Source organism: Sinohyriopsis cumingii, chromosome 5 (genome assembly GCF_028554795.1).
Source record: "Sinohyriopsis cumingii isolate HCF-2022 chromosome 5, ASM2855479v2, whole genome shotgun sequence".
Lineage (NCBI taxonomy): Eukaryota > Metazoa > Mollusca > Bivalvia > Unionida > Unionidae > Sinohyriopsis > Sinohyriopsis cumingii.
Window position 1 is genome coordinate 95,522,002 of NC_142965.1, and position 18,494 is coordinate 95,540,495.

The 18,494-nt window shown below is 33.4% G+C and overlaps 1 protein-coding gene across 3 annotated transcripts; it reads left to right on the top strand.

The window, feature by feature from the left end:
• Positions 1 to 1,791: 1,791 nt before the first annotated feature.
• On the top strand, positions 1,792 to 15,803 carry LOC149799810 (uncharacterized). Of its 3 annotated transcripts, XM_089959224.1 has the most exons (14): positions 1,823 to 2,190; positions 3,349 to 3,447; positions 5,609 to 5,650; positions 6,692 to 6,730; positions 7,185 to 7,277; positions 8,926 to 8,982; positions 9,614 to 9,740; positions 10,035 to 10,052; positions 10,531 to 10,548; positions 11,297 to 11,629; positions 12,229 to 12,555; positions 13,018 to 13,359; positions 13,821 to 14,165; positions 14,934 to 15,803. In XM_089959224.1, the coding sequence occupies exons 2-14, from the start codon at positions 3,433 to 3,435 to the stop codon at positions 15,104 to 15,106; spliced, it is 1,929 nt and encodes a 642-aa protein (XP_089815350.1). In that variant the 5' UTR covers positions 1,823 to 2,190; positions 3,349 to 3,432; the 3' UTR covers positions 15,107 to 15,803. The 3 variants fall into 3 exon arrangements, with proteins under 3 accessions (XP_089815352.1, XP_089815350.1, XP_089815351.1); XM_089959226.1 differs by lacking the exon at positions 14,934 to 15,803 and having other exon boundaries at positions 1,792 to 2,190; positions 13,966 to 14,127; XM_089959225.1 differs by lacking the exons at positions 1,823 to 2,190; positions 3,349 to 3,447; positions 5,609 to 5,650; positions 6,692 to 6,730; positions 9,614 to 9,740.
• Positions 15,804 to 18,494: the final 2,691 nt, after the last annotated feature.

The window sequence follows — 18,494 nt, forward strand, 5'->3', positions numbered from 1 at the left end:
TCCTATGAACCTTTATATAATCATGTTACTGGTCAAGTATACCATGCGATTTGGAATGACCCTGATATAACACAACCAATTCAAGACCAGCATTGGATGATCGCACGTGCACGTGAGAATGCCAAAGGACTGACTGCAGCAACAGATGCAAAATACGCTCTGGGATTGCTTATGCAATGGCGAAGTGGCATTCACCGACGTATCTACCCTGTTACGTTTAGCATCGATTATTTTAAGCCAACATTAACTCAGTTGAGAAAAGTAAGATCTTGACTATTATTCAACAAGCACGCACTTGTTCGGATAACAAATAATGGCAAAGACGAGCATTAGATGTGAAAGGTGCAGGCGTTATCGGTGAGTTTTCGAATGAAAGGGGAACCAATCCACCAAAAGCCACAAGCGCCGAAGATTCAAGTATTCCAGAGGATTTTTTATAACTCTACGACAAATGTGCCAGTAAAAGATAATAACAAAAATGAACTGGATGTGCGTATTGTGCACCGACGTGAAAAAAGAATCAAAGGTATCAACAGCTGTGAAATAAAATTACTAAGAAAACCGCACTGATTGCAATATACAAACGTGTTTCGTCGTAGATGTTTGTAGTCTTACCGCTGCAGCAAATGTTGGTCTTGGTGTGACTGGAATCATGACCACATCAACCATTGTGGTGCACCAATCGGCGTTATTGTCAGAGCTATATCCATTGTAACTGCTGTCTCTGATAATGCTAGCAAATTAATTTCAACGTGACTGCATTCACGAACACAAGTCTTTCTGAATTGCTTACAGTTGTACAGAGCATGTCTAAATACGATCAGTAAATTGTACACGGTGGCAATCGAGGATAAAATAAGTAGTGTCGTTGAATTTGGGACAGTGCTGGCGGAAATGGAAAATCACAGAGAGTTACGAGCACAAATAAGAAACAGCGCGGATTTACAAACAGAGAAAATCAAATAAAACAAACTTCTCGTAGTGTGTACTAATAGCTACCAATTGGTTGCCTGAATAAATACACTCTGCTGGATTTATTTCTACAATCGTTACAGTGTAGGGTCAAAAGCTGGGGTTTCGCACTTTCTAGAAACCCTTTGGGGCACTGACATCTGGAGTAGACTCGACACCCATGACTGGCTCACTTACTCATGTCAAGAGTGTATGGCATGCTTTTATCCTCACGGACAAAATTAAAAGTAATCAACAGGCAACGCTAAATTGACATGGGGAGGTCTGAGGCAAGGACAGGTCGAAAGGGAACAAAATAATGGAAAACGCCTACTCGCATATTCATGACAAGGCTTTTGTATTTTTTATTTCTCTTCCTTTCTGTCAAATATTTTGTTTCTTCCTTCTTAGTCAACTTATTTATATATTATAAATCATATCAACACCCTATTACTAATAATCTTTAAAGAGATTAGTATTTCTAACGCTCGTTCAAAATAAACTTCATATGAGTTTCGTATAATAAATTAGTATATAATTCCCTCTTATAAATCGCTTGATTCTGCTTTTCTGTTAGGGATGATCTGTTTCATAATATGTATTTTGTAAGCCTGGCATTCTGTCAATTATTCTCTTTTTTAAAAAGGTTATGTATATACTTTGGTATTTATCTTTCAATAAAATAAAACATTCATCTTTGAGACTTTTTGATGAGATTTTCAATGTATGTATCCGATATAAATCTCGTTCTAACAGACATAAATAAATAGAATGTGTGCATCTGCTATGCGTTTTCCATACCACTGTCATTGAAATAATAGTACATATAGTAGAAAATATATATAAATTATCTTTGGTTCATGGATCTATAACTCTATCGTGACCTTACGATGATCATACCGATTCAAAATAATACGATGTTCGCCCCAACCATTGATCCTTCAAAGGAAAGAGATCATGTTGCAGTTTACTCAAAGATTAACTGACAAAGTTTTTAACTTCCTTCATAAACGTAATTATTCATTCAAGTAACGACAGTTCAAAGCTAAATTTAACGCAGCATGAAAAACAACGTTACTGGGTTGGGTTCTAGTTACATGTTTGAACATAGATTGAAAGTCCTACATTAAGAGCTCAGGTATTGAAACTAACGAGACGTGTTGCTTCATGAAAGGAATGCATTATTCGATATATAATGATTTCATGATGTTAACTGGATCTACCATGAGGATTTAAAAAGTTAAGTATGCTTCTAATTGATAGATAGATAGACAGACATATAGACACATATATAGATATATAGATGGATGGATGGATGGATGGACAGATAGATAGATAGATAGATAGATAGACAGACATACAGACAGACAGACAGACAGACAGATATATAGATAGATAGATAGGTGGTTAAGACTTGCTTAAGACCAACCCCTGCGTGATAATATGGCAAAACGACTAAATTGCAAATTTCAAGAAGACTAAAATAAGATTTTTTTAAAGAATGACTTAGCACACAGTTCACTATCAAGTTCAAAGGAGTATGTGCTTGATTTGGATTTTGAACGTAGCTTTAACATGTTTTCAATCATATCGCTACGATGTCTGTAGAGTGGCAGTTTATGGTGATGTCTAACACTGCAGCATCATACCGCAGACATGTAGCATGATGTCCCACCCAGTCACATTATCCTGACACCAGGCCGACCAGTCCTAACACTAACCTCTTAATGCTGATCGCCTTGCGAAGCAGCTGCTAGTGCCACTTTTATACCTCTTTAGTATGACTTTACCGGGTTTAGAACCCGCAACCTCCTACATACGGGGCGCTCGCTTAAACCATTCGGCCACCGGAACTGTCAAGTTCAAAGGCGATCGTTGCTCAAGGCTTAGTGGGCATGAATAATGCTGTTGTGTATTTGTTTCACTGATTTTGTGTATTGGCTTTAGAATCGATCAGCAAATATAATAATTTGTTTCTTGGAGTGTTTTATTTGCGTTATTCTGCATTATGCAGAAACGGAAAATGAGGATATAATAAAATGGTTACTAGGAAAATATGAGCTCGTTTTTTTGGAACTATACTGCACTCATAATGTTCTGCGGTATATCTTAGAAATGTTCGTTCATATTTTCCCATACAAATGCAGTAATCTATGATTACTGTGCATGTGTCTAGTGCAAACGGTAATGAAAACTTACCAGGCTGATGCAACTTTACGCACTCCATGCATGATTGTGTAGATATTTCTCATGGGTAATATACATGATAAATATTCGTATGAATGATTACGCCAAAAAGGTAGTTGCATAGTGATACAACGAGAAAATATTTCTCCATCTATTGTGTGTGTACTATTGTAAAACAGTACATATTAGTAATCTCTCCTATAATTACAGACCCTGTGAAATCTGCTGACGTTGTTCTAAGATTACAAACATCGAAACAATTTCACCAAGGCAAACAATGTGCGATATCGTAACATGGATTCCATAGACGTAAGTTGAAAACAACGCATATTTGTGTTGGTAAAAACATTACTGTATCTTAAATTTATTGTCTCAATGCAGAGAGCTGCACATTTTATAGAACATTCTTGTATAACATGGATGTACATGCTTGTCCGTTGTTCGTATTAAGGAAGAAAAAAAGGAAATATTAACAAATGAATTACTGCACATACCATAGCATTTTAAGAATAATTTATGTTCTTCATACATTTTGTACACTTTAGAAGCGATAAATTACTCTTGTCAACATATTATAATTGTATGATGGAAGGGAAATATGTCGTTTGTCGCCATACCTATGCATAATATTGAGCAAATACTAGATAATCAAAGACGAATGTTATTATGTCTTGCAAAAGTTCAGCCATCATATTAGATAAAACCCATGACTTTTTAAACATTCTATGAATGGAGCTCTTTGACTTTACATAGAAGGAATATGACTAGCGCTTGCAATAAAATGTAACAAGAATGCTGTCTGAACTAGCATGTTACATCTTTAAATGATGACGTATCTTCTACAATCTCAAGTTTCTTTATATGTACAATGATACTTTTAGACCCTAGGTTTACTTTTTACTTTTTTAATACATATTGTCTCTCAAATACAGATTTTTCTTCACTTCGTGTCTTTGAAATGGTGTTCAAATATTATTATTATTATTATTATTATTATTATTATTATTATTATTATTATTAGGAGGATGCATAAATCATGTTTCTAAAATAAGCAGCACTGCTTCAGAATGAACTTCGTTAATATTCATTACTTTGTTTTATGCCTAAACATGATGATTATTGTTAGACTGTATTATATATATATATATATATATATGAATTTTCACTGTGGCAAGGTAAATGCATAATAATATGTCATAACGTTCTTGAAAGTGTAATTGTTTAAAATTGATAATTGCTCTGTAATATGTGAGAATGTACAACAATTGTTAGACAAATATTACGATCGCCAATAAAAATGTCTTTGTTAGTAATATATCACATCGACTTTTCATTGCCTGATAGGTAGGCTGCATCCTAAGCAGATAGTCTTTCCTTGTTTTAGTTTCTTTCTCTTTGAAATCTATTACGCATAAAATAACAAAGGGGCGGGGGGGGGTCAGACGTTGCTAACGACATGATGTTTTCAAGCTATGTTGTTTAATAGGAACTTTATCTGGATGAATTTATTGCATATACTTTACTGAAACTGAATGTTAAACAGTCCACTAGTTCCTCAACCATTTCAAGAATTTCAAATTGGAGGGAAGTTACAACTTTTTTAAACAAACTTGTGTTTGATTAAACCGTGGTCATGTGCCTGATGAAGCATACTGGTTTGAAATGCTGTATGAATTAGTGATCTATTGAACCATTAGACTAGATATCAGACTTGCCATCTGTTTGTTTTATCCTAGTCTTAAGTTGTTTTAGTTTGGGTTTCGGTCAAACTGTTCGCTCACTCACGTGTAAAGTGTAATGTTATGGAATACGCTTTAAGCCATAATGAATCTGAACTACGCATGCTTACGCTAGAGGCATTGGACATTAGTGATAGAAACACGAACCTTTATATGTCTTCATCTCATAAGGATCTTATCAAGTTAAGAACTGTGATGGAGAGGAGAGGTTTTTGCTAACTTTTTTAATGGATATTGCATGACCAAATGCCAAAAGCTGGAATATTACGCTGTAAAAGTGTAATAAGTAATTATTGCAAAAAAGAGAACAGTTATAATACCATGAAAACTGATCACTGTATAACGTCACAAAAGAAAATCATGCGCTCTCCTGGAGTTTCAATTTATTCGGCGAAACATCGACAAGATAATTAAATCTATTATTTTAGGACATTAATTATTAACCTATCCCGCACCGTGCAAAGTATAAATATATTCCTAAATGTTCACATTTGAAAATTATTAGTCGTCTTCGACCAAAATAACCTCTTTTATAGCATTCAAGTGTATTTCATATGTATACTATTAAATGGCAAAAGATGTTCCCTTGATAGCAAGTAATGTAACGTACTACAAATTCAAATTCAGCTAATTCAACGGCCTAGACGTTTCCAACAGATCATTAAAAATACTAGATATGTTTATGATATGGACAGTACCAATGTCATTGTTGTCTCCTTTTTTCTCAAAAGAATGCATCTAGTGGGTATTTGGAGGCTTGCCACATACAAAAAGTAAGTATTGAAACTTTTAAATATTTATGGAGCCTGTCATATTTCTTAATCTGTTCAGTCTTTTAGGGATGAAAGTGGTTAACAAGACCAAAGTCATTGCTACTACCAAATCTTGTCGTTTAGCTTGGAAACTATCATCTCGAGATATAAAAGTCCTAGAATATTTCTTTTTAATGAACTTTATCCAGATGTACGTGATTTTGTTTATATAACGTGATGTTTACAATTCGCAAATACGAAACATTTCCTCTAAGCGTCCAGTACGCATCATATACTATTTCAAAAATGGTAGATAATACAGTATTATCATTTATTTTTTTTTTGGTCTTTAATGCATGTAGTTTCATTTGTTCAATATTTGTTTTATAACAACAGTTTCCTAAGTAGATGATCATGAAAGATAAATATACAACATATGGGACTTTATATTTTACAATACAAAAAGCGACATATGTACAAACGTTAATAAAGAGGCGAATGTTTATCTAGGCGGAATATGAACTATAATAATATGCAACTGTTAAAAGAGTGGAATGTACTTATATTTCAATTGGTGTGACGGAACATGGTGAACAAATTATTTCTGAAACTGGTACTAGTAATTATATTTTAGTTTCGTACTGATCGAAGTATGAGCTGGTGAAGTTTATTCACTGCGAAACATGAAGAGAATACAATTAGTATATTGCTACACTTTCTTATTGTTTCTACATACAGTAACCTGCTATGCTTTCATTTAAACATGCGAGCATACGAGTCACTGAAGCATAGAGTAAATAAAATTCAGCTGTGACGGAATAGTTTTGAATAAAGACATGCTTGGTGCATTCCTTTTTGCAAGGTGGCAACATGTTGATTATAACTAATACAGCTTTCTTACGTTATTTAAATTGGATTAGGGTAGTTGCATATTGTGTTACTTCTATTTTTTTATATATCAGATACGTTATGATGAACGTGGTGCCTAAATGTATATGTCTCTGTCCAGAGTAATGTAGCTAAATAAAGGATTATTACTAAAATATATTTGTATTATATCAGGTTGATGATGGATACGTAACATGTGTACCAAATGAAAATGTGAGTACAAGTGTGGATTTACCTTGTGATTCTTATAGACTAATTTACGGAACACTCCAAGTTAAATCAGGTTGCAAGTAAAGTTGTTTGTAATGGCTAATATGTATCTTTTTTGTTTTGTAGGATTTAGTGCCAATTTTAAAACATTATAAGATATGTTTTTCGTAAGGAGTCCCCGGTAAGAACAATATATTTACTTGGAAACTTGCGATACACCATGAAAGCATTTGAATTGCACAAGATAATTTAATCATATTATAGATGACGTCTACGTCTTGCGACATTATAAAGGGCATTTTTGGAAATCGTGCAACCCCCGTATATCTAACTTTACCTAAATTTCAACTAGATGTCTCGTATTCCCAGAAATATGACGACGATGTTACTTACTATTTGATGTAAATCATATTTTTAGGACTTCTCAAATTAGCTGAAGATATTTTTATCCCTACAGGAAATAACCATACAGTTTAATCCAAATGGATATCTTGTCGACGAACACGGTTACCTCAGGCTCTTTGACGAGAAGCCAAACAACTCCATTCAAGTAAATATGAATTTTGCAAGATAAGTTATCTTTACGATATTTAGGAACTCAGAAATGTTTGGTAACACAGTTGTCTCCTATTGACCATTCATTAAATTCCTACACGCATTCATTCATAGGAATTACATAATTACATAAATTTGTTATTATTAGTATTCGTCTGTTTCGCAGATAATTGATGTTACTTTTTGTAGTGCATTCTGGATGCGAGCTAGCCACTTTTCTTTGCTTTGCATTTAAAGAACCGTCCGCAAAGGTATTCTCTGCCGATAAGAGAGAATTCCTTCGCTTTCATGTAGTCCCTAATTTTATAAGTAATTAACGTCAAAGAGAAAATGATCTAAACTGCCCCTCCATCCTTTTTCTGAGTCTTTATGAATTTTCGAGGATGCCTGGCCACTTCACTGTACTTTGCTGTTTCTTGTTACTTATGGGCGACACTACGGTCCGTTCATACGTATGTATTTATGACGAAGGAGAGATTAATTTCATTGTCAATCGGTACTGTGTCCAATCTCATCTACTGTATTCTTTCGTTGATGAAAGAACTGTTCTCTCATGCTTTCTCTAGCTTTGAATAAGAGCTTCACCGTTTGCTTTCTGAACTGTATTTAATAGCTCCTGTGCACGCACGAATCTTATTAATGCCTCCCACATTTGTACTTTTGCAAATAATACGCAACGGTGACTGATCTTTATTTTGTACATGTGCTTTCAACTTGCTGACCTCGACCTCGTTGTGCTGAGTTGATATTATCAATGAGCACTCTTCATCACTTTCACTAACATATGTTCCCAGGTACCTCTTTTGTGCGCCATAATCAAAGCGTTTAATTATTTTTCCTATAATCTTCATGGGAAGCAACAAACCATGAACACAAGTTGTTGCCTATATCCATGACTTCCAAGTTGTTGTTTTCAAATTCACGTTGCTAGTGTGTACCTGGTGATAGAGTCTACCTAACTTTATGTCCCTGGGAGTGTATTAGCTACATTTAGCTTTGAGCCACGTCATTTTCGCTCACACACCAAATATATTGTGTGATTTTATTCTCTCCTTCACGTGTGAAGCTGTTTTTTTACCAGAACCCTTCGTAACATTTTCTTTTCGATCCATATTTTTTAATCATTGATTGTTAGAGAAATGTATGTCTCTGTCTCTTTTAGCGTAGAGCCACGCATTTGTTGATTCCAGATATCCTTTACATGTTAGCAGTAGTAATTCCAGACGTGATGATTCTTTAAGACTATTGTTAGCCATAGCGTTTCAGATGGTGCAAGAACAATACGTGATAAATCTTTGACTTTTTATACTGTCGATTGTTGTAGCTATTGCTGCAGGGTATATTGCCTTTTAGTTCGTTGTTGTTGGCGCCGATGTTGATTCTGATGCTGATCTTTGTTATCTGTATGCACAATATAACGCAAGAAAACATTTATTGTCCCTGACTTTTCATTTGTAATAAGTGGAAGATCATTATGGTTGGTATTAAACTGATCTTGAGAAAATGTACATATTAAATTAGGTTCACGTCTCTCTGTGATTGACATATATTTGCAACGCATGTGAATTAGTATTATGTCAACAAAGCAGACATAATTTCAATGTTACTTTGACCAGATATTTTATTTTTTCAAACCATTCTAGGGTGAACCACATCATGTGCCATTACCCACCAAAAAAGTAGTAATATGCGTTCAAAAGGTAAGTACCCTTTATTACATAGTGCAAATGAAACATTCAGGATAGCGTTTTATAAGTGCCTTAAACCCGGTTATTGAATATCAAAATAGTCACGAAGTACATGTGAGTGCGGCAGCGGACGTGGTTCAATGACATTAAAGGATCTAATTTTGTCTGTGCCTGATGTAAAATGCAATTAGTATTTATCTAATGACAGAATGGACTTAACATAATCCGGGAGGTGAATAAATGTGCTTGAAAAATTTATGCAGAAAAATGTAACAAAGATTGCTGAAGTGCGCCTTAACAAGCGCTGAATAGTATATATGGCGTGTATTAGTAACGGTATCACCCTAGGAATTTTAAATACATATAGATATGTAATCAGCTGACGATAAAACAATGCATAAAATGAATATGTGTTTATTTAAAGATGTTTTGCGTTAAGAACTTCATCAATTTTCTCAAACACTGTATAAGATCTTAATCAATTTTCTTCAAAACTGCCTTTAATATGCCTTAGAAATATAAACCTGAAGACACGTAAATATAATTTCGTCTCATGTTGAAATAATGCATGCATTTATTGTTCTTCGCTAGTCCTTTTAATCATTTAAAGTTCTACCTTTTTACTGATACAATCTTGTCATAGGGACAGTATGAAGGTTTGAAGAGGACCAATGTCCAGTTGAAAATAAGCATAGTTGTCCTGGTGGGCCTATTTCTTCTCTCGCTTTGTGCATTTTTGCTGTCATGGTTTTGCATTCTGCCCTGTAAAGGTATGTTACGGGATATCCAGTGTATATATCTCTTTCATCCGTATATGTCAAGGCACAATAGTTTCTAAGCATAACCCAGGCCTAAACAAATGTAATTTATTTTGAACACTGTATCGCGTCTTTTGAGGCTTTCTAGGAGAATATTTTCGCGACTTGTTTCTGTCTAAATGTTAATTTAAAATGTTCATGCCAACAGTATTTTGCGTACTTATTGGATATAGAACTGTTTCATATTTTAGGACGGTAATCAGATAGTTTTGCATATTTATTTCTTCCTTTTCTTCTTATTTTCAGGCTCAAAGTGTCCAAATCGTAAGTGTCATATAAAAATACCATTGAAATTTAATTCATAATATTAATAATATCCCACATCATAGTCTTCTTCCCATTCAACAGTGTATTACCATGGCCAATATAATCTAATATATACCAGTACACAAAAGTACTGCTTCATATCAGTCACATTCATCTCACAGAAAACAATGCATGGCAACTTACGGGATTAAGAGGTTTAATATCATATTTAGAGGAGACAAATAATTTGAAATTGTAAAAAGACTCCCGTGTGTCCTTAAAGTAAGAAAACCTATTAATAACTAAATTCAAGTTCAAATGGAAATTAAGTATAAATAGGTTCATCGCGCTTTTCACTCGATTAATGTATTATATATTAACTCAGATCGTATCTGGAACAATCTCAGTAGTATAGCAAACAAGAAATATTAGCACAACATTTGGGTCAGATATTTTTGAATATTTTTATTTCTTCTTCTTCATCTTGTTTTTTCAGACCCAGAGTGTCCTAATTGTAAGTTTCCTATGACATACCATTGAAATTTAATTCATAATATTAATAATATCCCACGCGATGTTCCTCCTACAATTCAACAGCGTATTACAATGGCCGATATAAACTAATCTAAACCAGTACACAAGAATATTGCTTGATATCAATCAGATTCATATCACAGCAAGCAATACATGGCATTTTACGGTATTAAGAGGTTTAATATATTTAGAGGAAACCAATTATCCGCAGTTTTAAAAAGAGGCCGGAATAATTAAATCCTAATGAACATCAAGTATAAATTGGTTCCTTAAATTTTTCAGCCAATTAATATATTATATATCAACTTTGGATAAATTCTGGATAACTTCTGGAACAATCTCAGTAGCTATGGCAAACAATAGTTATTAACAAAAAATTGGTAATTAGCTTGTTTGCATTTGTAGACGTATGTAATGATTTTCGATTACTATCAACCTCATTATCCTTTCAGTGGAAAACACACACTTAAGTTTGTACTTGTTGCCTATTAATGCATAGGTCTCAGTTTTTATTTCTTTTTGGAGGAGGAGGTACACAGTGACATATCTAACGCTTTACGTTAACTGATAAGTAAAGCTGCTTGAATACAGCACAATTGCATTTCACTCAGCAAATTTGTTCTTCTTTTATTCACTATACTCATTTTTCTGATAACTATGCTTTGATCGATATTAAGTTATGTGACATTAAAATTTGCATCATCCTTCGCTTTCATCTTTAACTTCAGTGTTTGCTTGCCCTTTGAAATACACTTTCTCCTTGGGTGAAACTGCTTCTATCACCTGTGTCCTACCCAGGCTTGTCAACTACACTAGCCTTGATGTTGATCAACACAAAACCAGAGTTTTAAATCAAGACAAAAGGTTATTGCAAGTGGATGACGTATATCAGCAAGACTCCGTAAGCACTGACTCAGGACGAATATCAACCAGGGTTACAGGATCACAGGAATATATATCGATTGCGATTAACATAGATGGCACACATTGCGATGATCACGGATATATATCGATTAATATTTCTGGTGGATTAGTTTTGACCATAGTAATTGAAGTTGCAGGTAATAATATGCATCTTTTTGTTATTTATCATGATATTAACAAAACTAATCAATGTCTTTGTTTCAATCTGGGAAAATGTAATGTCTTTTCTGCAAACCCTGTGATTTTATTTAGGCAATATAAAGAAAACTCAGATGTGTTATCAGACGCAATATTCATTGCATATTCCTACCAAATCGTTTAATGTATGCATTATGTTTACATTAAAGGGTTATAAAAGTCGGGCTTGTAAAAATGATACAATAGCAAACCTGCCAATCAAACTCAGAAGGCTTGTCACTGATCAATAAGATTCAAAGGTTTGTTACTCGTTATAGTCTGGGAGACAAAATGTACGGCTCCGTTAATTCTTGTTTTAAACTATGTTCCTCTCATTTAGTATATCGATAACGATACAAACGGTATATAATTTAACTTATTATATAATTATATTACTTAGAAACTTCCACAAATAAATTATATAATACATAATAATATTATGACCTATTTCATAAAACTTCATTAATTGCAGTAAAGTATAAACGCACATATGAATACTGTATAATGTCTATAATCAAGTAAATTTAGATGCTTTGCATATCTTTGAATTTGATTTTAGCGTCGTACACACCATGTCCCCAAACAGCCCTACTGCAATGGAATACGACCGAGTGGATAAACTGCTCCGCCTGTATCGGTAATACAACATGGAATGTGAATTGGCAACGTGCAGGCAATGCCAGTTACATTCAAGACCTGGAAAATTCCGTTTCCATCATAGATGGATCGAACACTAGAATAGTGCCCAAGACAGAGTTTGCTTTAGGTGTTATTCACTTCAAACTTTCGAACCAACGGGTCTTTTGCTCCGACGGTGGAATGTACAGCGCCACAGTTTACGTTGATCATGCAGTACACATCTTTGCAATCCAGGTGGATGTAAATGGTGAGCATATATCTTTTTCGAATGCTGCAAAGAGCGATATATTTGCATGGAGATGCCATGAATTACGGCATTGATTAGTGTACATTTTAAAGCAAACAAGTCATGACCATGTTAGCCTTGGTTGTGATTCAACGCATAAAAGTTAGAGACAATTAGCACATTGTACGATGTCTCCTTTGATGAAGTCTTCACAAATAATTTCTAAATTATAATATCACTGTAAAATATTAGAATTGCATTTCTTCATATATATATATATATATATATATATATATATATATATATATATATATATATATATATATATATATATATATATATATATATATGAGGCCTAAATGATTACTTTGATAAACATTGAAAATTCTTCTTTCTGAGTTCGTTACCAACGGTAGATAACACAACTTACCTAATTGTCTATTATTAAAGATAAATAATCTCCGTAATCGTTTCTTATTCCAGGGTTTATAGAATCATGTAATAGGATGTGGGAAATAAACCTTCTAGACTCGACCAGAAAAACATGCAGCCTTTGCATTGGTGAAACTGAAGATGTTTTTAACATCAGCATATTCCAAGAAAGTCTCAATACCTCTAAGTCAACGTCAGAACAATTGTTGCAAGGAGAATCAAAGATAACAAAATTCAGAGATTACTTGACCACTGAAATATATTTAGATGCTGGTGTGTTAAAGGTGTTATTTGGATGGTCAAGAGTGCAGTGCATCGACAGTGGGTTCTACCGAATAGAGGCAAGAGGCAGATATGGAACGATCCAACGAAATATTTCCATTGCTGTAGACGGTATTTTCTTATAGCTTTCGCTTACATTTATTTATTCATTTTCATCAATTGTGATGTTTGTCTACATGAACAAGTTTCGCGAAAGACTTATACAAAGAAATCAAACAAACAAATTTGCTTACGATGTTCCTTTAAAATATAATTGAAATATACTTACATTAGCATCTGGATCATGTTTTAATGCCATCGTAAACATATAAGTTAATTGCAGTAAGAATAACTAGCAAATAAAACTATGACTCTCTGTAATGTAATCAAACAAAATAAACTTTGCTTCTTAGTATTAGGGATGTAAATAAAATCAAGAAAGAATAATTGTTTTTTTTACTAAAATAAAAATATATAGTGCATGTTAGTCGTTTCAGCTCGAAGATAACGTTTCAAATTATCACACGAGATGAGAAATCAAGGCATTGTAAAATATGATATATAATGTAGAGGTTTATTTAATGTTTCTACAGAACTAGCGTTCCTTAAAGCTCCTATGATTGTACAAGAACATGGTTCTGGTGGTGGATTTGCCGAAGGATTCAACTTAACTTTGAATTGCACCGTAGAAAACATTGGCTGCAATAAACAAGAGATATTTATATCCTTACGTGACAGGAACACAACCACCGATTGCAGAAAGATAGCATTGGGCACTGACAACATCAACGAGAGCTATGCATGCTCCTTGGTATGGACGGAGTTTAATATATCACGCGACTTCAACGGTACATCCTTCTACTGTGGATACAACTATACACACTACAATGAAACGCTTCTCACGTTCCGAAAAGAAATACAAGTATTTGTGATCCCAGGTAGGTATAAAGATTTCAACCTTTTATAAAATTTTGTTTTTGATTGTGCACGTCTTACATCCATTTAATAACTGAATCATATTAATGTATTATTCCGTCGTCAAAATGTTTGTTTTTATCTATCGGGCAGTGAAAGGCAGAGATAATCTCTAAAGTTATGACTTTTGAAGGCGTCAGTCATGTGCGTGAATGATATATTTATATTAAAGTTACTTCAAAGCTTTCTTATAAATAAATTTTGTATTTCATGGTTTCTGAAGACCAGCCATAGATGTATGCAATATTTGCTAACCTTCATGCATTATTGCTCTCGCCCTATTAATTTATAATGGTTACAGCTTATGAATTTCAATCTTATTATTTGCCAATAACGTTCAATTGATCTGCATTCAAACCCAAATTTCTTTATTTCGAGAAAGGATATTTATGCATAGTTACTTTCCCCTCTAGAGACAACAAGAAGATGCTTTTAAAAACGTATTTAAACCGATAGTTTATTAAGACAAATGTTTTCGATTCCATAGTTTGTACTTGAAAAAAGCTCAAATGTATAGCTGTAAATGTCAATTATAATTTCAACCCTAATATAATATATCGAATAACCTGCGTTTAAATGAATGCAATCAATTCATACTTTAACTTATGCAAGAAAAATACAACACTGCTTCTCAGCAAGAAAGTAACATGATGATAAAGATATTATTGGATATTGTATATCTCTCAAATGCAATATAATTTCATGATATGTACTATTTATAACACATTTAGGTAACTTTTGTGAAGAATATGAAGGAAGGTGTTTGAGGCCCCACCCACTGGGTGGACGATTCTTCATTGAATGTGATGCAAGAGAAAAGAGACCCTGGGAAGTTCTTTGCCAGGAGAAACTGGTTTTTAAACATGGTCCCAGTGAATGCTACGGCAAGTGCGATTATCCATAACACACATACGAAATTTTCTGTTGAACAAATGACAATTGTCTATTATCATTATCGTCGGAAGATGAGACAATAAATGAAAAGGTTTTCTTTGTCTAACACCAGCAACTGGGTTAATATTAAAATATCTAGCTTATTTCATTATTTTTCTGACTTGACAAACAAAAGCAACAGTGATAGATAAACATACCTTAAAATATGATCTTTCCAATTTATTTTAAACTATGTTTAAGTTTTCCTTTCGTATGCTTGTTATTAGTGAATTATACATTTTCATATGTTTTCACTTTATGCTATTACAGAATGAAGATTATACTACTAATATGTATAATCTTGTGATGTTAAAGGAAAATAGTACGTTATATATATATATAAGGAATCTGTTTTCTAGGTAACACGAAGCGTTTAGTTAAGGTTATTGGAATAAAGTATAAGAAGATGTTGACCTGTAGTTGTGTGTGGGCAACATATTTTAATTTGTTTGTACTAATGATGCACGAAAACGGGAATAACAACGTAATCGGTACGAGTAAAATCACGTTTGAAAGATACAAGTATAATCTTGACAGTCTATAAAGTTTTGAGTCTTAACTCTTAATGCCTAGAAGGAAAATAGCTATATTTGGAGTCATTTGTCTTCACATGATATATCAAAAGGTAATGTAGTTTTAAGTGCCGCCATTAAATGATGTGTTTCAGATCTTTTGTTGTAATTGTTTTTTATTTGTGTGTTGTATATCCATCAATCCGTACGTATCTACGTTATGACAAACAGAGCCATGCTAGGTCAATCGTGCATTTTTTTGAAAGAAAGACATACAAGTATTATTCAAATAGAGTCACGTTTAAAGACAGTAGGAGAAAATCATTAAGAATAAATACACAAATTGGGCACGCGGAGTTTTGAAAGGGACAAATTATGTTAACATAATTGAAAAAAAGATTAGAAGTATCATGGACATAGTTCGTTTTGTTTATTCATCGACAAAATATTCAAATAACCAATATACTACTGAAACGGGTTTTGACAGATAATTCACTTGCTTACAGATATATTATAGAATACAACGACGCTTACAGATATATTACAGTAAAAATAACATTCAAAGACATAATTTTCCGTGCGTTTACATATTTGTCTGTAAAAAAAGGAGGGAAAATAGTCACCTCAAAAGGAAATTAAATTATATGTAAGATGAGAATGGTGTATTATCTGTCCGTTTTTACGTTTACAACATTTAAGACAGAAAAGCACGAGCCTTTATTAGATGCTCTTATAAACAGATTCCTTTATATATATATATATATATATATATATATATATATATATATATATATATATATATATATATATATATATATATATATACAATTTACATTATATTTTTAACACTATTTTACTTCTAAATACAGTTGAGGATTCTCCTTTATTAATATTGAATCTGTATGATCTTTATATGGTGTTTAACAGGTAAAAGCTAGAATAAAATTAAAAAAACAAACATAAACAATCAAAATGCAATGACATAAACACACAACATATTACATAAAATTAACAGAAATGATACAGATCAGACCCTTTCCGTTGCACAGATTACCGATAGAAGAGAAAACTTATAGTCACATATGATCTAATACTCTTAATTTTCTTTTGTTAATGACTTTCATAAGTGTAAAGTTCATGCCAACGAAACACATTCACCAACGGTAAACCAACTATTTCGGTTACGAGAGTTACTATCTACCATCTGTGTTACCTACAGAGCTTGCCTGTAAATTCTTCAAAACTTACGTTACATTTACCTATATTTTATCTATTATTCTTTTATTTTTGCTTTAAATATAACAAACGAAATTCAACAATCATAAAGCACTGTTAACTTTGGACTCACCATGTACCCCTAAACTGGTTTATAGAAATGTCAATAACGTCGACTAACCTTTCAAATATATCACAATGAATGCTGTAGTGCTCTCTTCCTTTTATATCTCCTACCATCTGTGCTACGACTTCATGATTTATAATGTATATGAAAAGTTACCTCATGACACCAGATGTCCTGTTCGATAATTCAGGAGTAAGTTGAGATGTAATTAACACATAAAGAGGGAAGAAGAGATTCAGATTTCACCCTAATCCATTGTTGAATAATGTTTATTAGAATAGTTTGATTGTTGTTGTTGTGGGGTTTAACGCTATTTTTCATCGGAAGAACCCGAGAAAAACCCGTAAAGAACCACCGACCCACGAGAAGCTACTGACAAGCTTTCTCACATACCCACATTGGCCGAATCCGAGACTCGAACCCACGCAGACAGAGGTGAGATGGCAGTGATCCGTAACAGAGACCATAAAATCGTTTGATTCAGAGGCCCAGTATTTCCATACCTAGTTCTTTTTTGTGTGCTAATTTCATATCTTGTTGGGTACTGCAAAGAACTGGAAATTGGATGAAAATGATGATGTTAACAGAAGAAATTATATAAGTGAACCAGTTAATGATAACTCTTCCAAATAAAATACATACATACATACATACATACATACAAACATACATACATACATACATACATACATAGTTTATGAACAGAAACAAAACCAAATGAACAAAATGAATTTAAAACTTAGACCTTAATCGGAACAGGTATGATGTGCACGGCTGTACGTTGCAAACATACACTCCCATGACCTCTAATTTGGGGTTTAGGTCACCTCTTGTTTCTCAGCTCAACATTACATAACTGAAGCATTTTCTTTCTCTCCTTGATAAAATATTTTTCAATACAAATTAGACTAAGACGGATTATTAAACGTTGTGTCTTTGTTGCATTATAAACCCCACATATTTGATAGATTGTACGTTGCGTCTTTGTCACAATAAAAACCTCCAATATTTGATGGCTTCAATCGTAAAACAACTAGAAATTGATGGCTGACAAAAATAGGTAGATTGTGAGATTGTGGTCATAATCAGTAAAATATGTGCATTTTCAAAATTCTAACTGGTAAGATTGTTTCAACTTATTTCTTAAATATAAAATATCAAGCTATCCCATAAGTGTGTACGGTAAAGTGATATATTGGTCCACTGTTAAACGCCAGCTCTTCAAAGGGGTGATAGAGAACCATATATCTTTTAAAAGACATCCTCAGAGTCGGGGTATACAATAAATCTCTACCTGGAGTTGGGCTCTTCGGCACATAGCCATGGATAAACGTTTTCTTCCTTGTCGTAACAAATGAAGTGGGTTAAATTACTCAGTATAATCAGGTATTTTCCCTTCCTCTTTAGCAGAAAGTTTGATCGAGATTTTGAAAGCATGTACACCTGAATTCATGATCAGAATGAAAACCATGGAAGAGTTACTTGACATTTGTATCTTGCATACT

Coding starts and splice junctions, on each gene's coding strand:
- LOC149799810 (XM_089959224.1), top strand. Junction 6,731..7,184: donor CATGTGTACCAAATGAAAAT/GTGAGTACAAGT, acceptor TTATCCCTACAG/GAAATAACCATACAGTTTAA. Junction 7,278..8,925: donor AGCCAAACAACTCCATTCAA/GTAAATATGAAT, acceptor AAACCATTCTAG/GGTGAACCACATCATGTGCC.